Source organism: Carassius auratus, chromosome 1, assembly GCF_003368295.1.
Source record: "Carassius auratus strain Wakin chromosome 1, ASM336829v1, whole genome shotgun sequence".
Classification (NCBI taxonomy): Eukaryota; Metazoa; Chordata; class Actinopteri; order Cypriniformes; family Cyprinidae; genus Carassius; species Carassius auratus.
Window position 1 is genome coordinate 9,751,591 of NC_039243.1, and position 27,769 is coordinate 9,779,359.

Here is a 27,769-nt window from a genome sequence, read left to right on the forward strand (position 1 = left end):
GTTATTGTGATTGAGGAAGTGTCTGCTGTTGTAGATGTTTCTTCTGCGCTAGTAGTGGATGTTTCAGTTGCAGTAGTTGTGATTGTGGACAGCTCTGTTGTTGCTTTAGATGTTGTAGCAGGAGTTGTTGTCAATGATAGGTATTCTGTTGTGGTTTATAAAAAATGCTTATCAATTTAGAAGGTACTCTCCAAAGTAAAGACAAAATAAATAAATTGTGTGTACATTTTGAATGCATATTTTAATAGAATATTTCTGAAACACCAAAGTTTATGTAAATTCATGTCTAATCTGAAATTTTTTACAGTCTGTTCAATGTCTCACCTAAGTACAATACAACGTTTTTCAAACCTTTTGCTTTAAATATATTGTCAGACAAACCTGTATTATTAACTGAAAATGAAGTTATGTTCAGGTCATTGAGAGTTGCATCATCACTCAGTAATGCTTCTGCAATTTGGAGTTCTGATGGCACAGTCTGCATAGAGTTGAAAGCAAGTTCTGATGTGGTGAAGACCGATCCCTTGCTGAAAAACATTTTTAGAAATACTGTCATATCGGACTAATAAATTGGTTAATCGCATGTATGAGTTATCTCTCACATTTGAAAACATACACAAAGCCATTGCATTTAAAATGATCAGAAGTGAAGTATTCAGTATTTACCTGAATAGTAGCACAGTGACTCTGAGGAAGGAATGGAACTTCTTCAAATTAAGTGTAAGCTGTAATAAAGTACAGAAAGTTACGATGAAACTATTTATAATTCATTAAATGTAAACAATTCATACGTTCATAATTTGAATGATTATATAGTGAATACAGTATGTGGGTTTGAACTCACAATATCCTCAACAAGCCTAGCCCTGTTTTTGAAAGCAGGAGACTGTGGATCATTGAGGTCATCTATGAAAGAATCTTTAGAGCGGAATTCCAGCTTAATTTTCACTTCATTTACTGGCTCCAATGTTGTAGATGATTCTGCTACACTAGTAGTGGATATTTCAGCAGTAGTTGTGAATGTGGAAGTCTCTGTCATTGTAGATGTTTCTGAAGCAGTAGTAACTGATGTTTCAGCCTCAGTTGTTGTTGTGATTGTGGAGGGCTCTGTTGTTGTAGATGTTTCTGCTACACTAGTTGTGAATGTTTCAGCAGAAGTTGTTTTGATCTGTGAAGTTTCTGTTGTTGTAGATGTTTCTGCTGCACTAGTGGTAGATGTTTCTGCAGTAGTTATTGTGATTGTGGAGGGCTCTGTTGTTGTAGATGTTTCTACTGTGATAATGGTGGATGTTTCAACTGGAGTTGTTATAATTATTGAAGTCTCTATTGTTGTAGATGTTTCTGCTACACTAGTGGTGGATGTTTCAGCAGGAGTTGTTGTGATTGTGGAGGGCTCTGTTGTTGTATATGTTTCTGCTGTAGTTCTTGTAGACGTTTCTGCAGAAGTTGTGGTGATTGTGGAGATCTCTGTTGTTGTAGATGTTTCTGCTGCACTAGTGGTAGATGTTTCTGCAATAGTTATTGTGATTGTGGAGGGCTCTGTTGTAGTAGATGTTTCTGCTGCGATAATGGTGGATGTTTCAACTGGAGTTGTTGTAATTATCGAAGTCTCTGTTGTCATAGATGTTTCTGCAGTAGTTATTGTGATTGTGGAGGGCTCTGTTGTTGTAGATGTTTCTGCTGCACCAGTGGTGGATGTTTCTGCAGGAGTGGTGGTGATTGTGGAGATCTCTGTTGTTGTAGATGTTTCTGCTGTGATAATGGTGGATGTTTCAACTGGAGTTGTTGTAATTATTGAAGTCTCTATTGTTGTAGATGTTTCTTCAACACTATTGATAGATGTTTCTGCTGTAGTTCTTGTAGACGTTTCTGCTGAACTAGTGGTAGACGTTTCTGCAGGAATTGTGGTGATTGTGGAGGGCTCTGTTGTTGTAGATGTTTCTACTGTGATAATGGTGGATGTTTCAACTGGAGTTGTTGTAATTGTCGAAGTCTCTTTTGTTGTAGATGTTTCTGCTGCACTAGTGATAGATGTTTCTGCAGGAGTTGTGGTGATTATGGAGGGCTCTGTTGTTGTAGATGTTTCTGCTGTGATAATGGTGGATGTTTCAACTCGAGTTGTTGTAATTATCGAAGTCTCTAATGTTGTAGATGTTTCTGCTGCAATGGAAGTGGGTGTTTCAACATGAGTTGTGGTTGTGGAGGGCTCTGTTGTTGTCGATGTTTCTGCTGTGATAATGGTGGATGTTTCAAATGGAGTTGTAATTGTTGAAGGCTCTATTGTTGTAGATGTTTCTGCTACAATAGTTGTGGATGTTTCTGCAGGAATTGTTGTAATTGTCGAAGTCTCTTTTGTTGTAGATGTTTCTGCAACACTAGTTATAGATGTTTCTGCAGGAGTTGTTGTGATTGTGGAAGGCTCTGTTGTTGTAGATGTTTCTGCTGTGATAATGGTGGATGTTTCAACTGGAGTTGTTGTAATTATCGAAGTCTCTATTGTTGTAGATGTTTCTGCTGCAATGGTAGTGGGTATTTCAACAGGAGTTGTTGTGATTGTGGAGATCTCTGTTGTTGTAGATGTTTCTACTGTTATAATGGTGGATGTTTCAACCGGAGTTGATGTAAGTATTGAAGTCTCTATTGCTGAAGATGTTTCTGCTACACTAGTTGTGAATGTTTCAGCAGAAGATGTTGTGATCGTGGAAGTTTCTGTTGTTGTAGATTTTTCTGCAGGAGTTCTTGTGATTGTGGAGGGCTCTGTTGTTGTAAATGTTTCTGCTGTACTAGTGATAGATGTTTCTGCTGTAGTTCTTGTAGATGTTTCTGCTGAACTAGTGGTAGACGTTTCTGCAGTAGTAGTTGTTTTGATTGTGGAAGGCTCTGTTGTTGTAGATGTTTCTGCTGTGATAATGGTGGATGTTTCAACTGGAGTTGTTGTGATTGTGGAAGTTTCTATTGTTGTAGATGTTTCTGCTGCAATGGAAGTGGGTGTTTTCAACAGGAGTTGTTGTGATTGTGGAGATCTCTGTTGTTGTAGATGTTTCTGCTGTACTAGTGATATATGTTTCTGTAGAAGTTGTTGTGATTGTGGAGGGCTCTGTTGTTGTAGATGTGTCTACTGTGATAATGGTGGATGTTTCAACTGGAGTTGTTGTAATTGTCGAAGTCTCTTTTGTTGTAGATGTTTCTGCAATACTAGTGATAGATGTTTCTGCAGGAGTTGTTGTGATTGTGGAGGGCTCTGTTGTTGTAGCTGTTTCTGCAGGAGTTTTTGTGAATGTGGAAGTTCCTGTAGTTGTAGATGTTTCTGCAACACTAGTGATATATGTTTCTGAAGGAGTTGTGGTGATTGTGGAAGGCTCTGTTGTTGTAGATGTTTCTGCTGTGATAATGGTGGATGTTTCAACTGGAGTTGTTGTAATTATCGAAGTCTCTAATGTTGTAGATGTTTCTGCTGCAATGGAAGTGGGTGTTTCAACATGAGTTGTTGTGATTGTGGAGGGCTCTGTTGTTGTAGATGTTTCTGCTGTGATAATGGTGGATGTTTCAAATGGAGTTGTTGTAATTGTTGAAGGCTCTATTGTTGTAGATGTTTCTGCTACAATAGTTGTGGATGTTTCTTCAGGAATTATTGTAATTGTCGAAGTCTCTTTTGTTGTAGATGTTTCTGCAACACTAGTGATAGATGTTTCTGTAGGAGTTGTGGTGATTGTGGAGATCTCTGTTGTTGTAGATGTTTCTGTTCTACTAGTGATAGATGTTTCTGCAGAAGTTGTTGTGATTGTGGAGGGCTCTGTTGTTGTAGATGTTTCTGTTGCGATAATGGTGGATGTTTCAACTGGAGTTGTTGTAATTATCGAAGTCTCTGTTGTCATAGATGTTTCTGCTGCACTAGTGGTGGATGTTTCTGCAGGAGTTGTGGTGATTGTGGAGATCTCTGTTGTTGTAGATGTTTCTGCTGTACTAGTGATATATGTTTTTGTAGAAGTTGTTGTGATTGTGGAGGGCTCTGTTGTTGTAGATGTTTCTGCTGCACTAGTGATATATGTTCCTGCAGGAGTTGCTGTGATTGTGGAAGGCTCTGTTTTTGTAGATGTTTCTGCTGTGATAATGGTGGATGTTTCAACTGGAGTTGTAATTATCGAAGTCTCTATTGTTGTAGATGTTTCTGCTACACTAGTTGTGAATGTTTCAGCAGAAGTTGTTGTGATTGTGGAAGTCTCTATTGTTGTAGATGTTTCTGCTGTACTAGTGATAGATGTTTCTACAGGAGTTGTTGTGATTGAGGAAGGCTCTGTTGTTGTAGATGTTTCTGCAGTGATAATGGTGGATGTTTCAACTGGAGTTGTTGTAATTATCGAAGTCTCTATTGTTGTAGATGTTTCTGCTGCAATGGAAGTGGGTGTTTCAACATGAGTTGTTGTGATTGTGGAGGGCTCTGTTGTTGTAGATGTCTCTGCTGTGATAATGGTGGATGTTTCAACTGGAGTTGTTGTAATTGTTGAAGTCTCTTTTGTTGTAAATGTTTCTGCAACACTAGTGATAGATGTTTCTGCAGGAGTTGTTGTGATTGTGGAGGACTCTGTTGTTGTAGCTGTTTCTGCAGGAGTTTTTGTGAATGTGGAAGTTTCTGTATTGATAGATGTTTCTGCAGGAGTTGTGGTGATTGTGGAGATCTCTGTTGTTGTAGATGTTTCTGCTGTACTAGTGATAGATGTTTCTGCAGAAGTTATTGTGATTGTGGAGGGCTCTGTTGTTGTAGATGTTTCTGCTGTGATAATGGTGGATGTTTCTGCAGGAATTGTTGTAATTGTCGAAGTCTCTTTTGTTGTAGATGTTTCTGCTGCACTAGTGATAGATGTTTTTGCAGGAGTTGTGGTGATTGTGGAGATCTCTGTTGTTGTAGATGTTTCTGCTGTACTAGTGATAGATGTTTCTGCAGTAGTTATTCTGATTGTGGAGGGCTCTGTTGTTGTAGATGTTTCTGTTGTGATAATGGTGGATGTTTCAACTGGAGTTGTTGTAATTATCGAAGTCTCTATTGTTGTAGATGGTTCTGCTGCAACGGAAGTGGGTATTTCAACAGGAGTTGTTGTGATTGTGGAGATCTCTGTTGTTGTAGTTGTTTCTGCTGTGATAATGGTGGATGTTTCAACTGGACTTGTTGTAATTATTGAAGTCTCTATTGTTGTAGATGTTTCTGCTGCACTAATGGTGGATGTTTCTGCTGTAGTTCTTGTAGACGTTTCTGCTGATCTAGTGGTAGATGTTTCTGCAGTAGTAGTTGCTGTGATTGTGGAGGGCTCTGTTGTTGTAGATGTTTCTGCTACACTAGTTGTGAATGTTTCAGCAGAAGTTGTTGTGATTGTGGAGGGCTCTGTTGTTGTAAATGTTTCTGCAGGAGTTGTTGTGAACGTGGAAGTTTCTGTTGTTGTTGATGTTTCTGCTACACTAGTTGTGAATGTTTCAGCAGAAGTTGTTATGAGTGTGGAAGTCTTTATTGTTGTAGATGTTTCTGCTGTACTAGTGATAGATGTTTCTATAGGAGTTGTTGTGATTGTGGAAGTCTCTATTGTTGTAGATGTTTCTGCTGCAATGGAAGTGGGTGTTTCAGCAGAAGGTGTTGTGATCGTGGAAGTTTCTGTTGTCATAGATGTTTCTGCAGAAGTTGTTGTGATTGTGGAGGGCTCTGTTGTTGTATATATTTCTGCTGTGATAATGGTGGATGTTTCTACTGGAGTTGTTGTAATTATTGAAGTCTCTGTTGTTGTAGATGTTTCTGCTGGACTTGTGATAGATGTTTCTGCAGAAGTTGTTGTGATTGTGGAGGGCTCTGTTGTTGTAGATGTTTCTGCTGCACTAGTTGTAGATGTTTCTGCTGTAGTTCTTGTAGACATTTCTGTTGCACTGGTGGTAGATGTTTCTGCACTAATTGTTGTGATTGTGGAGGGCTCTGTTGTTGTAGATGTTTCTGCAACACTAGTGATAGATGTTTCTGCAGGAGTTGTGGTGATTGTGGAGATCTCTGTTGTTGTAGATGTTTCTGCTGCACTAGTGGTAGATGTTTCTGCAGAAGTTGTTGTGATCGTGGAGGGCTCTGTTGTCGTAGCTGTTTCTGCTGTGATAATGGTGGATGTTTCAACTGGAGTTGTTGTAATTGTCGAAGTCTCTTTTGTTGTAGATGTTTCTGCAACACTAGTGATAGATGTTTCTCCAGAAGTTGTGATTGTGGAGGGCTCTGTTGTAGTAGATGTTTCTGCTGTGATAATGGTGGATGTTTCAACTGGAGTTGTTGTAATTGCAGAAGTCTCTATTGTTGTAGATGTTTCTGCTACATTAGTTGTGAATGTTTCAGCAGAAGTTGTTTTGATCGTGGAAGTTTCTGTTGTTGTAGATGTTTCTGTACTAGTGATAGATGTTTCTGGAGTAGTTGTTGTGAATGTGAAAGTTTCTGTTGTTGTAGATGTTTCTGCTTCACTAGTGGTAGATGTTTCTCCAGAAGTTGTGATTGTGGAGGGCTCTGTTGTAGTAGATGTTTCTGCTGTGATAGTGGATGTTTCAACTGGAGTTGTTGTAATTGCAGAAGTCTCTGTTGTTGTAGACGTGTCTGCTGTACTAGTGATAGATGTTTCTGCAGGAGTTGTTGTGATTGTGGAGTGCTCTGTTGTCATAGATGTTTCTGCTGCACTAGTGGTAGATGTTTCTGCTGTAGTAGTTGTGATTGTGGAGGGCTCTGTTGTTGTAGATGTTTCTTCTGTGATAATGGTGGATGTTTCAACTGGAGTTGTTGTAATTGTTGAAGTCTCTGTTGTTGTAGATGTTTCTGCTTCACTAGTGGTGGATGTTTCTGCTGTAGTTCTTGTAGACGTTTCTGCTGAACTAGTGGTAGATGTTTCTGCAGTAGTAATTGTTGTGATTGTGGAGGGCTCTGTTGTTGTAGATGTTTCTGCTGTGATAATGGTGGATTTTTCAACTGGAGTTGTTGTAATTGCAGAAGTCTCTATTGTTGTAGATGTTTCTGCTACAATAGTTTTGGATGTTTTTGCGGGAGTTGTTGTAATTGTCGAAGTCTCTTTTGTTGTAGATGTTTCTGCTGCAATGGAAGTGGGTGTTTCAACAGGAGCTGTTGTGATTATCGAAGTCTTTGTTGTCATAGATGTTTCTGCTGCACTAGTGGTAGCTGTTTCTGCTGCACTAGTTGTAGATGTTTCTGCTGTGATAATGGTGGATGTTTCAACTGGAGTTGTTGTAATTATCAAAGTCTCTATTGTTGTAGATGTTTCTGCTACATTAGTTGTGAATGTTTCAGCAGAAGTTGTTTTGATCGTGGAAGTTTCTGTTGTTGTAGATGTTTCTGCTTCACTAGTGGTAGATGTTTCTCCAGAAGTTGTGATCGTGGAGGGCTCTGTTGTAGTAGATGTTTCTGCTGTGATAATGGTGGATGTTTCAACTGGAGTTGTTGTAATTGCAGAAGTCTCTATTGTTGTAGATGTTTCTGCTACATTAGTTGTGAATGTTTCAGCAGAAGTTGTTTTGATCGTGGAAGTTTCTGTTGTTGTAGATGTTTCTGTACTAGTGATAGATGTTTCTGGAGTAGTTGTTGTGAATGTGAAAGTTTCTGTTGTTGTAGATGTTTCTGCTTCACTAGTGGTAGATGTTTCTCCAGAAGTTGTGATTGTGGAGGGCTCTGTTGTCATAGATGTTTCTGCTGCACTAGTGGTAGATGTTTCTGCAGGAGTTGTTGTGATTGTGGAGTGCTCTGTTGTCATAGATGTTTTTGCTGCCCTAGTGGTAGATGTTTCTGCTGTAGTAGTTGTGATTGTGGAGGGCTCTGTTGTTGTAGATGTTTCTTCTGTGATAATGGTGGATGTTTCAACTGGAGTTGTTGTAATTGCAGAAGTCTCTGTTGTTGTAGACGTTTCTGCTGAACTAGTGGTAGATGTTTCTGCAATAGTTATTGTGATTGTGGAGGGCTCTGTTGTTGTAGATGTTTCTGCTGTGATAATGGTGGATGTTTCAACTGGAGTTGTTGTAATTATTGAAGTCTCTATTGTTGTAGATGTTTCTGAAACACTATTGATAGATGTTTCTGCTGTAGTTCTTGTAGACGTTTCTGCTGAACTAGTGGTAGACGTTTCTGCAGGAATTGTGGTGATTGTGGAGGGCTCTGTTGTTGTAGATGTTTCTACTGTGATAATGGTGGATGTTTCAACTGGAGTTGTTGTAATTGTCGAAGTCTCTTTTGTTGTAGATGTTTCTGCAATACTAGTGATAGATGTTTCTGCAGGATTTGTTGTGATTGTGGAGGGCTCTGTTGTTGTAGCTGTTTCTGCAGGAGTTTTTGTGAATGTGGAAGTTCCTTTAGTTGTAGATGTTTCTGCAACACTAGTGATAGATGTTTCTGCAGGAGTTGTGGTGATTGTGGAAGGCTCTGTTGTTGTAGATGTTTCTGCTGTGATAATGGTGGATGTTTCAACTGGAGTTGTTGTAATTATCGAAGTCTCTAATATTGTAGATGTTTCTGCTGCAATGGAAGTGGGTGTTTCAACAGGAGTTGTTGTGATTGTGGAGATCTCTGTTGTTGTAGATGTTTCTACTGTTATAATGGTGGAAGTTTCAACCGGAGTTGATGTAAGTATTGAAGTCTCTATTGCTGAAGATGTTTCTGCTACACTAGTTGTGAATGTTTCAGCAGAAGATGTTGTGATCGTGGAAGTTTCTGTTGTTGTAGATTTTTCTGCAGGAGTTCTTGTGATTGTGGAGGGCTCTGTTGTTGTAGATGTTTCTGCTGTACTAGTGATAGATGTTTCTGCTGTAGTTCTTGTAGACGTTTCTGCTGAACTAGTGGTAGACGTTTCTGCAGTAGCTGTTGTTTTGATTGTTGAAGGCTCTGTTGTTGTAGATGTTTCTGCTGTGATAATGGTGGATGTTTCAACTGGAGTTGTTGTGATTGTGGAAGTTTCTATTGTTGTAGATGTTTCTGCTGTACTAGTGATAGATGTTTCTGCAGTAGTTATTGTGATTGTGGAGGGCTCTGTTGTAGTAGATGTTTCTGCTGCGATAATGGTGGATGTTTCAACTGGAGTTGTTGTAATTATCGAAGTCTCTGTTGTCATAGATGTTTCTGCTGCACTAGTGGTGGATGTTTCTGCAGGAGTGGTGGTGATTATGGAGATCTCTGTTGTTGTAGATGTTTCTGCTGTACTAGTGATATATGTTTCTGTAGAAGTTGTTGTGATTGTGGAGGGCTCTGTTGTTGTAGATGTTTCTGCTGTGATAATGGTGGATGTTTCAACTGGAGTTGTTGTAATTATTGAAGTCTCTATTGTTGTAGATGTTTCTTCAACACTATTGATAGATGTTTCTGCTGTAGTTCTTGTAGACGTTTCTGCTGAACTAGTGGTAGACGTTTTTGCAGGAAGTGTCGTGATTGTGGAGGGCTCTGTTGTTGTAGATGTTTCTACTGTGATAATGGTGGATGTTTCAACTGGAGTTGTTGTAATTGTCGACGTCTCTTTTGTTGTAGATGTTTCTGCAATACTAGTGATAGATGTTTCTGCAGGAGTTGTGGTGATTGTGGAGGGCTCTGTTGTTGTAGATGTTTCTGCTGTGATAATGGTGGATGTTTCAACTGGAGTTGTTGTAATTATCGAAGTCTCTAATGTTGTAGATGTTTCTGCTGCAATGGAAGTGGGTGTTTCAACATGAGTTGTTGTGGTTGTGGAGGGCTCTGTTGTTGTCGATGTTTCTGCTGTGATAATGGTGGATGTTTCAAATGGAGTTGTAATTGTTGAAGGCTCTATTGTTGTAGATGTTTCTGCTACAATAGTTGTGGATGTTTCTTCAGGAATTATTGTAATTGTCGAAGTCTCTTTTGTTGTAGAAGTTTCTGCAACACTAGTGATAGATGTTTCTGCAGGAGTTGTGGTGATTTTGGAGATCTCTGTTGTTGTAGAGGTTTCGGTTGTACTAGTGATAGATGTTTCTGTAGAAGTTGTTGTGATTGTGGAGGGCTCTGTTGTTGTAGATGTTTCAGCTGTACTTGTGATAGATGTTTCTGCAGAAGTTGTTGTGATTGTGGAAGGCTCTGTTGTGATAGATGTTTCTGCTACAATAGTTGTGGATGTTTCTGCAGGAATTGTTGTAATTGTCGAAGTCTCTTTTGTTGTAGATGTTTCTGCAACACTAGTGATAGATGTTTCTGCAGGAGTTGTTGTGATTGTGGAAGGCTCTGTTTTTGTAGATGTTTCTGCTGTGATAATGGTGGATGTTTCAACTGGAGTTGTTGTAATTATCGAAGTCTCTATTGTTGTAGATGTTTCTGCTGCAATGGAAGTGGGTATTTCAACAGGAGTTGTTGTGATTGTGGAGATCTCTGTTGTTGTAGATGTTTCTACTGTTATAATGGTGGATGTTTCAACCGGAGTTGATGTAAGTATTGAAGTCTCTATTGCTGAAGATGTTTCTGCTACACTAGTTGTGAATGTTTCAGCAGAAGATGTTGTGATCGTGGAAGTTTCTGTTGTTGTAGATTTTTCTGGAGGAGTTCTTGTGATTGTGGAGGGCTCTGTTGTTGTAAATGTTTCTGCTGTACTAGTGATAGATGTTTCTGCTGTAGTTCTTGTAGATGTTTCTGCTGAACTAGTGGTAGACGTTTCTGCAGTAGTAGTTGTTTTGATTGTGGAAGGCTCTGTTGTTGTAGATGTTTCTGCTGTGATAATGGTGGATGTTTCAACTGGAGTTGTTGTGATTGTGGAAGTTTCTATTGTTGTAGATGTTTCTGCTGCAATGGAAGTGGGTGTTTCAACAGGAGTTGTTGTGATTGTGGAGATCTCTGTTGTTGTAGATGTTTCTGCTGTACTAGTGATATATGTTTCTGTAGAAGTTGTTGTGATTGTGGAGGGCTCTGTTGTTGTAGATGTTTCTGCTGTGATAATGGTGGATGTTTCAACTGGAGTTGTTGTAATTATTGAAGTCTCTATTGTCGTAGATGTTTCTGCAACACTATTGATAGATGTTTCTGCTGTAGTTCTTGTAGACGTTTCTGCTGAACTAGTGGTAGACGTTTCTGCAGGAATTGTGGTGATTGTGGAGGGCTCTGTTGTTGTAGATGTTTCTACTGTGATAATGGTGGATGTTTCAACTGGAGTTGTTGTAATTGTCGAAGTCTCTTTTGTTGTAGATGTTTCTGCAATACTAGTGATAGATGTTTCTGCAGGAGTTGTTGTGATTGTGGAGGGCTCTGTTGTTGTAGCTGTTTCTGCAGGAGTTTTTGTGAATGTGGAAGTTCCTGTAGTTGTAGATGTTTCTGCAACACTAGTAATATATGTTTCTGCAGGAGTTGTGGTGATTGTGGAGGGCTCTGTTGTTGTAGATGTTTCTGCTGTGATAATGGTGGATGTTTCAACTGGAGTTGTTGTAATTGTTGAAGGCTCTATTGTTGTAGATGTTTCTGCTACAATAGTTGTGGATGTTTCTTCAGGAATTATTGTAATTATCGAAGTCTCTAATGTTGTAGATGTTTCTGCTGCAATGGAAGTGGGTGTTTCAACATGAGTTGTTGTGATTGTGGAGGGCTCTGTTGTTGTAGATGTTTCTGCTGTGATAATGGTGGATGTTTCAAATGGAGTTGTTGTAATTGTTGAAGGCTCTATTGTTGTAGATGTTTCTGCTACAATAGTTGTGGATGTTTCTTCAGGAATTATTGTAATTGTCGAAGTCTCTTTTGTTGTAGATGTTTCTGCAACACTAGTGATAGATGTTTCTGTAGAAGTTGTTGTGATTGTGGAAGGCTCTGTTTTTGTAGATGTTTCTGCTGTACTAGTGATAGATGTTTCTGCAGAAGTTGTTGTGATTGTGGAGGGCTCTGTTGTTGTAGATGTTTCTGCTACACTAGTTGTGAATGTTTCAGCAGAAGTTGTTGTGATTGTGGAGGGCTCTGTTGTTGTATATGTTTCTGCTGTGTTAATGGTGGATGCTTCAACTGGAGTTGTTGTAATTGTCAAAGTCTCTTTTGTTGTAGATGTTTCTGCTACAATAGTTGTTGATGTTAAAGCAGGAGCTGTTGTCAATGTGGAAGTCTCTATTGTTGTAGATGTTTCTGCTGCAATGGAAGTGGGTGTATCAACAGGAGTTGTTGTGATTGTCGAAGTATCTATTGTTGTAGATGTTTCTGCTACACTAGTTGTGGATGTTGAAGCAGGAGTTGTTGTGATTGTGGAGGGCTCTGTTGTTGTAAATGTTTCTGCTTCACTAGTGGTAGATGTTTCTGCTGTAGTTCTTGTAGACGTTTCTGCTGAAGTAGTGGTAGATGTTTCTGCAGTAGAAGTTGTTTTGATTGTGGAGGGCTCTGTTGTTGTAGATATTTCTGCTGTGATAATGGTGGATGTTTCTCCTGGAGTTGTTGTGATTGTGGAAGTCTCTGTTGTTGTAGATGTTTCTGCTGCACTAGTGATAGATGTTTCAGCAGGAGTTATTGTGATTGAGGAAGTGTCTGCTGTTGTAGATGTTTCTTCTGCGCTAGTAGTGGATGTTTCAGTTGCAGTAGTTGTGATTGTGGACAGCTCTGTTGTTGCTTTAGATGTTGTAGCAGGAGTTGTTGTCAATGATAGGTATTCTGTTGTGGTTTATAAAAAATGCTTATCAATTTAGAAGGTACTCTCCAAAGTAAAGACAAAATAAATAAATTGTGTGTACATTTTGAATGCATATTTTAATAGAATATTTCTGAAACACCAAAGTTTATGTAAATTCATGTCTAATCTGAAATTTTTTACAGTCTGTTCAATGTCTCACCTAAGTACAATACAACGTTTTTCAAACCTTTTGCTTTAAATATATTGTCAGACAAACCTGTATTATTAACTGAAAATGAAGTTATGTTCAGGTCATTGAGAGTTGCATCATCACTCAGTAATGCTTCTGCAATTTGGAGTTCTGATGGCACAGTCTGCATAGAGTTGAAAGCAAGTTCTGATGTGGTGAAGACCGATCCCTTGCTGAAATACATTTTTAGAAATACTGTCATATCGGACTAATAAATTGGTTAATCGCATGTATGAGTTATCTCTCACATTTGAAAACATACACAAAGCCATTGCATTTAAAATGATCAGAAGTGAAGTATTCAGTATTTACCTGAATAGTAGCACAGTGACTCTGAGGAAGGAATGGAACTTCTTCAAATTAAGTGTAAGCTGTAATAAAGTACAGAAAGTTACGATGAAACTATTTATAATTCATTAAATGTAAACAATTCATACGTTCATAATTTGAATGATTATATAGTGAATACAGTATGTGGGTTTGAACTCACAATATCCTCAACAAGCCTAGCCCTGTTTTTGAAAGCAGGAGACTGTGGATCATTGAGGTCATCTATGAAAGAATCTTTAGAGCGGAATTCCAGCTTAATTTTCACTTCATTTACTGGCTCCAATGTTGTAGATGATTCTGCTACACTAGTAGTGGATATTTCAGCAGTAGTTGTGAATGTGGAAGTCTCTGTCATTGTAGATGTTTCTGAAGCAGTAGTAACTGATGTTTCAGCCTCAGTTGTTGTTGTGATTGTGGAGGGCTCTGTTGTTGTAGATGTTTCTGCTACACTAGTTGTGAATGTTTCAGCAGAAGTTGTTTTGATCTGTGAAGTTTCTGTTGTTGTAGATGTTTCTGCTGCACTAGTGGTAGATGTTTCTGCAGTAGTTATTGTGATTGTGGAGGGCTCTGTTGTTGTAGATGTTTCTACTGTGATAATGGTGGATGTTTCAACTGGAGTTGTTATAATTATTGAAGTCTCTATTGTTGTAGATGTTTCTGCTACACTAGTGGTGGATGTTTCAGCAGGAGTTGTTGTGATTGTGGAGGGCTCTGTTGTTGTATATGTTTCTGCTGTAGTTCTTGTAGACGTTTCTGCAGAAGTTGTGGTGATTGTGGAGATCTCTGTTGTTGTAGATGTTTCTGCTGCACTAGTGGTAGATGTTTCTGCAATAGTTATTGTGATTGTGGAGGGCTCTGTTGTAGTAGATGTTTCTGCTGCGATAATGGTGGATGTTTCAACTGGAGTTGTTGTAATTATCGAAGTCTCTGTTGTCATAGATGTTTCTGCAGTAGTTATTGTGATTGTGGAGGGCTCTGTTGTTGTAGATGTTTCTGCTGCACCAGTGGTGGATGTTTCTGCAGGAGTGGTGGTGATTGTGGAGATCTCTGTTGTTGTAGATGTTTCTGCTGTGATAATGGTGGATGTTTCAACTGGAGTTGTTGTAATTATTGAAGTCTCTATTGTTGTAGATGTTTCTTCAACACTATTGATAGATGTTTCTGCTGTAGTTCTTGTAGACGTTTCTGCTGAACTAGTGGTAGACGTTTCTGCAGGAATTGTGGTGATTGTGGAGGGCTCTGTTGTTGTAGATGTTTCTACTGTGATAATGGTGGATGTTTCAACTGGAGTTGTTGTAATTGTCGAAGTCTCTTTTGTTGTAGATGTTTCTGCTGCACTAGTGATAGATGTTTCTGCAGGAGTTGTGGTGATTGTGGAGGGCTCTGTTGTTGTAGATGTTTCTGCTGTGATAATGGTGGATGTTTCAACTCGAGTTGTTGTAATTATCGAAGTCTCTAATGTTGTAGATGTTTCTGCTGCAATGGAAGTGGGTGTTTCAACATGAGTTGTGGTTGTGGAGGGCTCTGTTGTTGTCGATGTTTCTGCTGTGATAATGGTGGATGTTTCAAATGGAGTTGTAATTGTTGAAGGCTCTATTGTTGTAGATGTTTCTGCTACAATAGTTGTGGATGTTTCTGCAGGAATTGTTGTAATTGTCGAAGTCTCTTTTGTTGTAGATGTTTCTGCAACACTAGTTATAGATGTTTCTGCAGGAGTTGTTGTGATTGTGGAAGGCTCTGTTGTTGTAGATGTTTCTGCTGTGATAATGGTGGATGTTTCAACTGGAGTTGTTGTAATTATCGAAGTCTCTATTGTTGTAGATGTTTCTGCTGCAATGGAAGTGGGTATTTCAACAGGAGTTGTTGTGATTGTGGAGATCTCTGTTGTTGTAGATGTTTCTACTGTTATAATGGTGGATGTTTCAACCGGAGTTGATGTAAGTATTGAAGTCTCTATTGCTGAAGATGTTTCTGCTACACTAGTTGTGAATGTTTCAGCAGAAGATGTTGTGATCGTGGAAGTTTCTGTTGTTGTAGATTTTTCTGCAGGAGTTCTTGTGATTGTGGAGGGCTCTGTTGTTGTAAATGTTTCTGCTGTACTAGTGATAGATGTTTCTGCTGTAGTTCTTGTAGATGTTTCTGCTGAACTAGTGGTAGACGTTTCTGCAGTAGTAGTTGTTTTGATTGTGGAAGGCTCTGTTGTTGTAGATGTTTCTGCTGTGATAATGGTGGATGTTTCAACTGGAGTTGTTGTGATTGTGGAAGTTTCTATTGTTGTAGATGTTTCTGCTGCAATGGAAGTGGGTGTTTCAACAGGAGTTGTTGTGATTGTGGAGATCTCTGTTGTTGTAGATGTTTCTGCTGTACTAGTGATATATGTTTCTGTAGAAGTTGTTGTGATTGTGGAGGGCTCTGTTGTTGTAGATGTTTCTGCAACACTATTGATAGATGTTTCTGCTGTAGTTCTTGTAGACGTTTCTGCTGAACTAGTGGTAGACGTTTCTGCAGGAATTGTGGTGATTGTGGAGGGCTCTGTTGTTGTAGATGTGTCTACTGTGATAATGGTGGATGTTTCAACTGGAGTTGTTGTAATTGTCGAAGTCTCTTTTGTTGTAGATGTTTCTGCAATACTAGTGATAGATGTTTCTGCAGGAGTTGTTGTGATTGTGGAGGGCTCTGTTGTTGTAGCTGTTTCTGCAGGAGTTTTTGTGAATGTGGAAGTTCCTGTAGTTGTAGATGTTTCTGCAACACTAGTGATATATGTTTCTGAAGGAGTTGTGGTGATTGTGGAAGGCTCTGTTGTTGTAGATGTTTCTGCTGTGATAATGGTGGATGTTTCAACTGGAGTTGTTGTAATTATCGAAGTCTCTAATGTTGTAGATGTTTCTGCTGCAATGGAAGTGGGTGTTTCAACATGAGTTGTTGTGATTGTGGAGGGCTCTGTTGTTGTAGATGTTTCTGCTGTGATAATGGTGGATGTTTCAAATGGAGTTGTTGTAATTGTTGAAGGCTCTATTGTTGTAGATGTTTCTGCTACAATAGTTGTGGATGTTTCTTCAGGAATTATTGTAATTGTCGAAGTCTCTTTTGTTGTAGATGTTTCTGCAACACTAGTGATAGATGTTTCTGTAGGAGTTGTGGTGATTGTGGAGATCTCTGTTGTTGTAGATGTTTCTGTTCTACTAGTGATAGATGTTTCTGCAGAAGTTGTTGTGATTGTGGAGGGCTCTGTTGTTGTAGATGTTTCTGTTGCGATAATGGTGGATGTTTCAACTGGAGTTGTTGTAATTATCGAAGTCTCTGTTGTCATAGATGTTTCTGCTGCACTAGTGGTGGATGTTTCTGCAGGAGTTGTGGTGATTGTGGAGATCTCTGTTGTTGTAGATGTTTCTGCTGTACTAGTGATATATGTTTCTGTAGAAGTTGTTGTGATTGTGGAGGGCTCTGTTGTTGTAGATGTTTCTGCTGCACTAGTGATATATGTTCCTGCAGGAGTTGCTGTGATTGTGGAAGGCTCTGTTTTTGTAGATGTTTCTGCTGTGATAATGGTGGATGTTTCAACTGGAGTTGTAATTATCGAAGTCTCTATTGTTGTAGATGTTTCTGCTACACTAGTTGTGAATGTTTCAGCAGAAGTTGTTGTGATTGTGGAAGTCTCTATTGTTGTAGATGTTTCTGCTGTACTAGTGATAGATGTTTCTACAGGAGTTGTTGTGATTGAGGAAGGCTCTGTTGTTGTAGATGTTTCTGCAGTGATAATGGTGGATGTTTCAACTGGAGTTGTTGTAATTATCGAAGTCTCTATTGTTGTAGATGTTTCTGCTGCAATGGAAGTGGGTGTTTCAACATGAGTTGTTGTGATTGTGGAGGGCTCTGTTGTTGTAGATGTCTCTGCTGTGATAATGGTGGATGTTTCAACTGGAGTTGTTGTAATTGTTGAAGTCTCTTTTGTTGTAAATGTTTCTGCAACACTAGTGATAGATGTTTCTGCAGGAGTTGTTGTGATTGTGGAGGACTCTGTTGTTGTAGCTGTTTCTGCAGGAGTTTTTGTGAATGTGGAAGTTTCTGTATTGATAGATGTTTCTGCAGGAGTTGTGGTGATTGTGGAGATCTCTGTTGTTGTAGATGTTTCTGCTGTACTAGTGATAGATGTTTCTGCAGTAGTTATTCTGATTGTGGAGGGCTCTGTTGTTGTAGTTGTTTCTGCTGTGATAATGGTGGATGTTTCAACTGGACTTGTTGTAATTATTGAAGTCTCTATTGTTGTAGATGTTTCTGCAACACTAGTGATAGATGTTTCCTCAGAAGTTGTTTTGATTGTTGAGGGCTCTGTTGTAGATGTTTCTGCTGCACTAATGGTGGATGTTTCTGCTGTAGTTCTTGTAGACGTTTCTGCTGATCTAGTGGTAGATGTTTCTGCAGTAGTAGTTGCTGTGATTGTGGAGGGCTCTGTTGTTGTAGATGTTTCTGCTACACTAGTTGTGAATGTTTCAGCAGAAGTTGTTGTGATTGTGGAGGGCTCTGTTGTTGTAAATGTTTCTGCAGGAGTTGTTGTGAACGTGGAAGTTTCTGTTGTTGTTGATGTTTCTGCTACACTAGTTGTGAATGTTTCAGCAGAAGTTGTTATGAGTGTGGAAGTCTTTATTGTTGTAGATGTTTCTGCTGTACTAGTGATAGATGTTTCTATAGGAGTTGTTGTGATTGTGGAAGTCTCTATTGTTGTAGATGTTTCTGCTGCAATGGAAGTGGGTGTTTCAGCAGAAGGTGTTGTGATCGTGGAAGTTTCTGTTGTCATAGATGTTTCTGCAGAAGTTGTTGTGATTGTGGAGGGCTCTGTTGTTGTATATATTTCTGCTGTGATAATGGTGGATGTTTCTACTGGAGTTGTTGTAATTATTGAAGTCTCTGTTGTTGTAGATGTTTCTGCTGGACTTGTGATAGATGTTTCTGCAGAAGTTGTTGTGATTGTGGAGGGCTCTGTTGTTGTAGATGTTTCTGCTGCACTAGTTGTAGATGTTTCTGCTGTAGTTCTTGTAGACATTTCTGTTGCACTGGTGGTAGATGTTTCTGCACTAATTGTTGTGATTGTGGAGGGCTCTGTTGTTGTAGATGTTTCTGCAACACTAGTGATAGATGTTTCTGCAGGAGTTGTGGTGATTGTGGAGATCTCTGTTGTTGTAGATGTTTCTGCTGCACTAGTGGTAGATGTTTCTGCAGAAGTTGTTGTGATCGTGGAGGGCTCTGTTGTCGTAGCTGTTTCTGCTGTGATAATGGTGGATGTTTCAACTGGAGTTGTTGTAATTGTCGAAGTCTCTTTTGTTGTAGATGTTTCTGCAACACTAGTGATAGATGTTTCTCCAGAAGTTGTGATTGTGGAGGGCTCTGTTGTAGTAGATGTTTCTGCTGTGATAATGGTGGATGTTTCAACTGGAGTTGTTGTAATTGCAGAAGTCTCTATTGTTGTAGATGTTTCTGCTACATTAGTTGTGAATGTTTCAGCAGAAGTTGTTTTGATCGTGGAAGTTTCTGTTGTTGTAGATGTTTCTGTACTAGTGATAGATGTTTCTGGAGTAGTTGTTGTGAATGTGAAAGTTTCTGTTGTTGTAGATGTTTCTGCTTCACTAGTGGTAGATGTTTCTCCAGAAGTTGTGATTGTGGAGGGCTCTGTTGTAGTAGATGTTTCTGCTGTGATAGTGGATGTTTCAACTGGAGTTGTTGTAATTGCAGAAGTCTCTGTTGTTGTAGACGTTTCTGCTGTACTAGTGATAGATGTTTCTGCAGGAGTTGTTGTGATTGTGGAGTGCTCTGTTGTCATAGATGTTTCTGCTGCACTAGTGGTAGATGTTTCTGCTGTAGTAGTTGTGATTGTGGAGGGCTCTGTTGTTGTAGATGTTTCTTCTGTGATAATGGTGGATGTTTCAACTGGAGTTGTTGTAATTGTTGAAGTCTCTGTTGTTGTAGATGTTTCTGCTTCACTAGTGGTGGATGTTTCTGCTGTAGTTCTTGTAGACGTTTCTGCTGAACTAGTGGTAGATGTTTCTGCAGTAGTAATTGTTGTGATTGTGGAGGGCTCTGTTGTTGTAGATGTTTCTGCTGTGATAATGGTGGATTTTTCAACTGGAGTTGTTGTAATTGCAGAAGTCTCTATTGTTGTAGATGTTTCTGCTACAATAGTTTTGGATGTTTTTGCGGGAGTTGTTGTAATTGTCGAAGTCTCTTTTGTTGTAGATGTTTCTGCTGCAATGGAAGTGGGTGTTTCAACAGGAGCTGTTGTGATTATCGAAGTCTTTGTTGTCATAGATGTTTCTGCTGCACTAGTGGTAGCTGTTTCTGCTGCACTAGTTGTAGATGTTTCTGCTGTGATAATGGTGGATGTTTCAACTGGAGTTGTTGTAATTATCAAAGTCTCTATTGTTGTAGATGTTTCTGCTACATTAGTTGTGAATGTTTCAGCAGAAGTTGTTTTGATCGTGGAAGTTTCTGTTGTTGTAGATGTTTCTGCTTCACTAGTGGTAGATGTTTCTCCAGAAGTTGTGATCGTGGAGGGCTCTGTTGTAGTAGATGTTTCTGCTGTGATAATGGTGGATGTTTCAACTGGAGTTGTTGTAATTGCAGAAGTCTCTATTGTTGTAGATGTTTCTGCTACATTAGTTGTGAATGTTTCAGCAGAAGTTGTTTTGATCGTGGAAGTTTCTGTTGTTGTAGATGTTTCTGTACTAGTGATAGATGTTTCTGGAGTAGTTGTTGTGAATGTGAAAGTTTCTGTTGTTGTAGATGTTTCTGCTTCACTAGTGGTAGATGTTTCTCCAGAAGTTGTGATTGTGGAGGGCTCTGTTGTCATAGATGTTTCTGCTGCACTAGTGGTAGATGTTTCTGCAGGAGTTGTTGTGATTGTGGAGTGCTCTGTTGTCATAGATGTTTTTGCTGCCCTAGTGGTAGATGTTTCTGCTGTAGTAGTTGTGATTGTGGAGGGCTCTGTTGTTGTAGATGTTTCTTCTGTGATAATGGTGGATGTTTCAACTGGAGTTGTTGTAATTGCAGAAGTCTCTGTTGTTGTAGACGTTTCTGCTGAACTAGTGGTAGATGTTTCTGCAATAGTTATTGTGATTGTGGAGGGCTCTGTTGTTGTAGATGTTTCTGCTGTGATAATGGTGGATGTTTCAACTGGAGTTGTTGTAATTATTGAAGTCTCTATTGTTGTAGATGTTTCTGAAACACTATTGATAGATGTTTCTGCTGTAGTTCTTGTAGACGTTTCTGCTGAACTAGTGGTAGACGTTTTTGCAGGAATTGTCGTGATTGTGGAGGGCTCTGTTGTTGTAGATGTTTCTACTGTGATAATGGTGGATGTTTCAACTGGAGTTGTTGTAATTGTCGACGTCTCTTTTGTTGTAGATGTTTCTGCAATACTAGTGATAGATGTTTCTGCAGGAGTTGTGGTGATTGTGGAGGGCTCTGTTGTTGTAGATGTTTCTGCTGTGATAATGGTGGATGTTTCAACTGGAGTTGTTGTAATTATCGAAGTCTCTAATGTTGTAGATGTTTCTGCTGCAATGGAAGTGGGTGTTTCAACATGAGTTGTTGTGGTTGTGGAGGGCTCTGTTGTTGTCGATGTTTCTGCTGTGATAATGGTGGATGTTTCAAATGGAGTTGTAATTGTTGAAGGCTCTATTGTTGTAGATGTTTCTGCTACAATAGTTGTGGATGTTTCTTCAGGAATTATTGTAATTGTCGAAGTCTCTTTTGTTGTAGAAGTTTCTGCAACACTAGTGATAGATGTTTCTGCAGGAGTTGTGGTGATTTTGGAGATCTCTGTTGTTGTAGATGTTTCGGTTGTACTAGTGATAGATGTTTCTGTAGAAGTTGTTGTGATTGTGGAGGGCTCTGTTGTTGTAGATGTTTCAGCTGTACTTGTGATAGATGTTTCTGCAGAAGTTGTTGTGATTGTGGAAGGCTCTGTTGTGATAGATGTTTCTGCTACAATAGTTGTGGATGTTTCTGCAGGAATTGTTGTAATTGTCGAAGTCTCTTTTGTTGTAGATGTTTCTGCAACACTAGTGATAGATGTTTCTGCAGGAGTTGTTGTGATTGTGGAAGGCTCTGTTGTTGTAGATGTTTCTGCTGTGATAATGGTGGATGTTTCAACTGGAGTTGTTGTGATTGTGGAAGTTTCTATTGTTGTAGATGTTTCTGCTGCAATGGAAGTGGGTGTTTCAACAGGAGTTGTTGTGATTGTGGAGATCTCTGTTGTTGTAGATGTTTCTGCTGTACTAGTGATATATGTTTCTGTAGAAGTTGTTGTGATTGTGGAGGGCTCTGTTGTTGTAGATGTTTCTGCTGTGATAATGGTGGATGTTTCAACTGGAGTTGTTGTAATTATTGAAGTCTCTATTGTCGTAGATGTTTCTGCAACACTATTGATAGATGTTTCTGCTGTAGTTCTTGTAGACGTTTCTGCTGAACTAGTGGTAGCCGTTTCTGCAGGAATTGTGGTGATTGTGGAGGGCTCTGTTGTTGTAGATGTTTCTACTGTGATAATGGTGGATGTTTCAACTGGAGTTGTTGTAATTGTCGAAGTCTCTTTTGTTGTAGATGTTTCTGCAATACTAGTGATAGATGTTTCTGCAGGAGTTGTTGTGATTGTGGAGGGCTCTGTTGTTGTAGCTGTTTCTGCAGGAGTTTTTGTGAATGTGGAAGTTCCTGTAGTTGTAGATGTTTCTGCAACACTAGTGATATATGTTTCTGCAGGAGTTGTGGTGATTGTGGAGGGCTCTGTTGTTGTAGATGTTTCTGCTTTGATAATGGTGGATGTTTCAACTGGAGTTGTTGTAATTGTTGAAGGCTCTATTGTTGTAGATGTTTCTGCTACAATAGTTGTGGATGTTTCTTCAGGAATTATTGTAATTATCGAAGTCTCTAATGTTGTAGATGTTTCTGCTGCAATGGAAGTGGGTGTTTCAACATGAGTTGTTGTGATTGTGGAGGGCTCTGTTGTTGTAGATGTTTCTGCTGTGATAATGGTGGATGTTTCAAATGGAGTTGTTGTAATTGTTGAAGGCTCTATTGTTGTAGATGTTTCTGCTACAATAGTTGTGGATGTTTCTTCAGGAATTATTGTAATTGTCGAAGTCTCTTTTGTTGTAGATGTTTCTGCAACACTAGTGATAGATGTTTCTGTAGAAGTTGTTGTGATTGTGGGAGGCTCTGTTTTTGTAGATGTTTCTGCTGTACTAGTGATAGATGTTTCTGCAGAAGTTGTTGTGATTGTGGAGGGCTCTGTTGTTGTAGCTGTTTCTGCTGCACTAATGGTGGATGTTTCTGCTGTAGTTCTTGTAGACGTTTCTGCTGATCTAGTGGTAGATGTTTCTGCAGTAGTAGTTGTTTTGATTGTGGAGGGCTCTGTTGTTGTAGATGTTTCTGCTACACTAGTTGTGAATGTTTCAGCAGAAGTTGTTGTGATTGTGGAGGGCTCTGTTGTTGTATATGTTTCTGCTGTGTTAATGGTGGATGCTTCAACTGGAGTTGTTGTAATTGTCAAAGTCTCTTTTGTTGTAGATGTTTCTGCTACAATAGTTGTTGATGTTAAAGCAGGAGCTGTTGTCAATGTGGAAGTCTCTATTGTTGTAGATGTTTCTGCTGCAATGGAAGTGGGTGTATCAACAGGAGTTGTTGTGATTGTCGAAGTATCTATTGTTGTAGATGTTTCTGCTACACTAGTTGTGGATGTTGAAGCAGGAGTTGTTGTGATTGTGGAGGGCTCTGTTGTTGTAAATGTTTCTGCTTCACTAGTGGTAGATGTTTCTGCTGTAGTTCTTGTAGACGTTTCTGCTGAAGTAGTGGTAGATGTTTCTGCAGTAGAAGTTGTTGTGATTGTGGAAGTCTCTGTTGTTGTAGATGTTTCTGCTGCACTAGTGATAGATGTTTCAGCAGGAGTTATTGTGATTGAGGAAGTGTCTGCTGTTGTAGATGTTTCTTCTGCGCTAGTAGTGGATGTTTCAGTTGCAGTAGTTGTGATTGTGGACAGCTCTGTTGTTGCTTTAGATGTTGTAGCAGGAGTTGTTGTCAATGATAGGTATTCTGTTGTGGTTTATAAAAAATGCTTATCAATTTAGAAGGTACTCTCCAAAGTAAAGACAAAATAAATAAATTGTGTGTACATTTTGAATGCATATTTTAATAGAATATTTCTGAAACACCAAAGTTTATGTAAATTCATGTCTAATCTGAAATTTTTTACAGTCTGTTCAATGTCTCACCTAAGTACAATACAACGTTTTTCAAACCTTTTGCTTTAAATATATTGTCAGACAAACCTGTATTATTAACTGAAAATGAAGTTATGTTCAGGGCATTGAGAGTTGCATCATCACTCAGTAATGCTTCTGCAATTTGGAGTTCTGATGGCACAGTCTGCATAGAGTTGAAAGCAAGTTCTGATGTGGTGATGACCGATCCCTTGCTGAAATACATTTTTAGAAATACTGTCATATCGGACTAATAAATTGGTTAATCGCATGTATGAGTTATCTCTCACATTTGAAAACATACACAAAGCCATTGCATTTAAAATGATCAGAAGTGAAGTATTCAGTATTTACCTGAATAGTAGCACATTGACTCTGAGGAAGGAATGGAACTTCTTCAAATTAAGTGTAAGCTGTAATAAAGTACAGAAAGTTACGATGAAACTATTTATAATTCATTAAATGTAAACAATTCATACGTTCATAATTTGAATGATTATATAGTGAATACAGTATGTGGGTTTGAACTCACAATATCCTCAACAAGCCTAGCCCTGTTTTTGAAAGCAGGAGACTGTGGATCATTGAGGTCATCTATGAAAGAATCTTTAGAGCGGAATTCCAGCTTAATTTTCACTTCATTTACTGGCTCCAATGTTGTAGATGATTCTGCTACACTAGTAGTGGATATTTCAGCAGTAGTTGTGAATGTGGAAGTCTCTGTCATTGTAGATGTTTCTGAAGCAGTAGTAACTGATGTTTCAGCCTCAGTTGTTGTTGTGATTGTGGAGGGCTCTGTTGTTGTAGATGTTTCAGCTACACTAGTTGTGAATGTTTCAGCAGAAGTTGTTTTGATCTGTGAAGTTTCTGTTGTTGTAGATGTTTCTGCTGCACTAGTGGTAGATGTTTCTGCAGTAGTTATTGTGATTGTGGAGGGCTCTGTTGTTGTAGATGTTTCTACTGTGATAATGGTGGATGTTTCAACTGGAGTTGTTATAATTATTGAAGTCTCTATTGTTGTAGATGTTTCTGCTACACTAGTGGTGGATGTTTCAGCAGGAGTTGTTGTGATTGTGGAGGGCTCTGTTGTTGTATATGTTTCTGCTGTAGTTCTTGTAGACGTTTCTGCAGAAGTTGTGGTGATTGTGGAGATCTCTGTTGTTGTAGATGTTTCTGCTGCACTAGTGGTAGATGTTTCTGCAATAGTTATTGTGATTGTGGAGGGCTCTGTTGTAGTAGATGTTTCTGCTGCGATAATGGTGGATGTTTCAACTGGAGTTGTTGTAATTATCGAAGTCTCTGTTGTCATAGATGTTTCTGCAGTAGTTATTGTGATTGTGGAGGGCTCTGTTGTTGTAGATGTTTCTGCTGCACCAGTGGTGGATGTTTCTGCAGGAGTTGTTGTGATTGTGGAGATCTCTGTTGTTGTAGATGTTTCTGCTGTGATAATGGTGGATGTTTCAACTGGAGTTGTTGTAATTATTGAAGTCTCTATTGTTGTAGATGTTTCTTCAACACTATTGATAGATGTTTCTGCTGTAGTTCTTGTAGACGTTTCTGCTGAACTAGTGGTAGACGTTTCTGCAGGAATTGTGGTGATTGTGGAGGGCTCTGTTGTTGTAGATGTTTCTACTGTGATAATGGTGGATGTTTCAACAGGAATTGTTGTAATTGTCGAAGTCTCTTTTGTTGTAGATGTTTCTGCAACAATAGTGATAGATGTTTCTGCAGGAGTTGTTGTGATTGTGGAAGGCTCTGTTGTTATAGATGTTTCTGCTACAATAGTTGTGGATGTTTCTGCAGGAATTGTTGTAATTGTCGAAGTCTCTTTTGTTGTAGATGTTTCTGCAACACTAGTTATAGATGTTTCTGCAGGAGTTGTTGTGATTGTGGAAGGCTCTGTTGTTGTAGATGTTTCTGCTGTGATAATGGTGGATGTTTCAACTGGAGTTGTTGTAATTATCGAAGTCTCTATTGTTGTAGATGTTTCTGCTGCAATGGAAGTGGGTGTTTCAACAGGAGTTGTTGTGATTGTGGAGATCTCTGTTGTTGTAGATGTTTCTACTGTTATAATGGTGGATGTTTCAACCGGAGTTGATGTAAGTATTGAAGTCTCTATTGCTGAAGATGTTTCTGCTACACTAGTTGTGAATGTTTCAGCAGAAGATGTTGTGATCGTGGAAGTTTCTGTTGTTGTAGATTTTTCTGCAGGAGTTCTTGTGATTGTGGAGGGCTCTGTTGTTGTAAATGTTTCTGTTGTACTAGTGATAGATGTTTCTGCTGTAGTTCTTGTAGATGTTTCTGCTGAACTAGTGGTAGACGTTTCTGCAGTAGTAGTTGTTTTGATTGTGGAAGGCTCTGTTGTTGTAGATGTTTCTGCTGTGATAATGGTGGATGTTTCAACTGGAGTTGTTGTGATTGTGGAAGTTTCTATTGTTGTAGATGTTTCTGCTGCAATGGAAGTGGGTGTTTCAACAGGAGTTGTTGTGATTGTGGAGATCTCTGTTGTTGTAGATGTTTCTGCTGTACTAGTGATATATGTTTCTGTAGAAGTTGTTGTGATTGTGGAGGGCTCTGTTGTTGTAGATGTTTCTGCAACACTATTGATAGATGTTTCTGCTGTAGTTCTTGTAGACGTTTCTGCTGAACTAGTGGTAGACGTTTCTGCAGGAATTGTGGTGATTGTGGAGGGCTCTGTTGTTGTAGATGTTTCTACTGTGATAATGGTGGATGTTTCAACTGGAGTTGTTGTAATTGTCGAAGTCTCTTTTGTTGTAGATGTTTCTGCAATACTAGTGATAGATGTTTCTGCAGGAGTTGTTGTGATTGTGGAGGGCTCTGTTGTTGTAGCTGTTTCTGCAGGAGTTTTTGTGAATGTGGAAGTTCCTGTAGTTGTAGATGTTTCTGCAACACTAGTGATATATGTTTCTGCAGGAGTTGTGGTGATTGTGGAAGGCTCTGTTGTTGTAGATGTTTCTGCTGTGATAATGGTGGATGTTTCAACTGGAGTTGTTGTAATTATCGAAGTCTCTAATGTTGTAGATGTTTCTGCTGCAATGGAAGTGGGTGTTTCAACATGAGTTGTTGTGATTGTGGAGGGCTCTGTTGTTGTAGATGTTTCTGCTGTGATAATGGTGGATGTTTCAAATGGAGTTGTTGTAATTGTTGAAGGCTCTATTGTTGTAGATGTTTCTGCTACACTAGTGATAGATGTTTCTGTAGGAGTTGTGGTGATTGTGGAGATCTCTGTTGTTGTAGATGTTTCTGCTCTACTAGTGATATATGTTTCTGCAGAAGTTGTTGTGATTGTGGAAGGCTCTGTTGTTGTAGATGTTTCTGTTGCGATAATGGTGGATGTTTCAACTGGAGTTGTTGTAATTATCGAAGTCTCTGTTGTCATAGATGTTTCTGCTGCATTAGTGGTGGATGTTTCTGCAGGAGTTGTGGTGATTGTGGAGATCTCTGTTGTTGTAGATGTTTCTGCTGCACTAGTGGTAGACGTTTCTGCAGTAGTAGTTGTTTTGATTGTGGAAGGCTCTGTTGTTGTAGATGTTTCTGCTGTGATAATGGTGGATGTTTCAACTGGAGTTGTTGTGATTGTGGAAGTTTCTATTGTTGTAGATGTTTCTGCTGCAATGGAAGTGGGTGTTTCAACAGGAGTTGTTGTGATTGTGGAGATCTCTGTTGTTGTAGATGTTTCTGCTGTACTAGTGATATATGTTTCTGTAGAAGTTGTTGTGATTGTGGAGGGCTCTGTTGTTGTAGATGTTTCTGCAACACTATTGATAGATGTTTCTGCTGTAGTTCTTGTAGACGTTTCTGCAGGAATTGTGGTGATTGTGGAGGGCTCTGTTGTTGTAGATGTTTCTACTGTGATAATGGTGGATGTTTCAACTGGAGTTGTTGTAATTGTCGAAGTCTCTTTTGTTGTAGATGTTTCTGCAATACTAGTGATAGATGTTTCTGCAGGAGTTGTTGTGATTGTGGAGGGCTCTGTTGTTGTAAATGTTTCTGCAGGAGTTGTTGTGAACGTGGAAGTTTCTGTTGTTGTTGATGTTTCTGCTACACTAGTTGTGAATGTTTCAGCAGAAGTTGTTATGAGTGTGGAAGTCTTTATTGTTGTAGATGTTTCTGCTGTACTAGTGATAGATGTTTCTATAGGAGTTGTTGTGATTGTGGAAGTCTCTATTGTTGTAGATGTTTCTGCTGCAATGGAAGTGGGTGTTTCAGCAGAAGGTGTTGTGATCGTGGAAGTTTCTGTTGTCATAGATGTTTCTGCAGAAGTTGTTGTGATTGTGGAGGGCTCTGTTGTTGTATATATTTCTGCTGTGATAATGGTGGATGTTTCTACTGGAGTTGTTGTAATTATT

General features: G+C 39.1%; 1 protein-coding gene across 1 annotated transcript; it reads right to left on the reverse strand.

Annotated features, from left to right (window-relative positions):
• Positions 1 to 434: 434 nt before the first annotated feature.
• Positions 435 to 19,219, reverse strand: LOC113108977 (cell wall protein DAN4-like; the record flags this gene model as incomplete). The annotated part of the gene is made up of 3 exons (XM_026272430.1): positions 435 to 527; positions 18,656 to 18,906; positions 18,988 to 19,219. Coding segments are annotated over 3 exons (576 nt in total), but the record flags the coding sequence as incomplete, so codon positions are not given.
• Between the last annotated feature and the right edge of the window lie 8,550 nt (positions 19,220 to 27,769).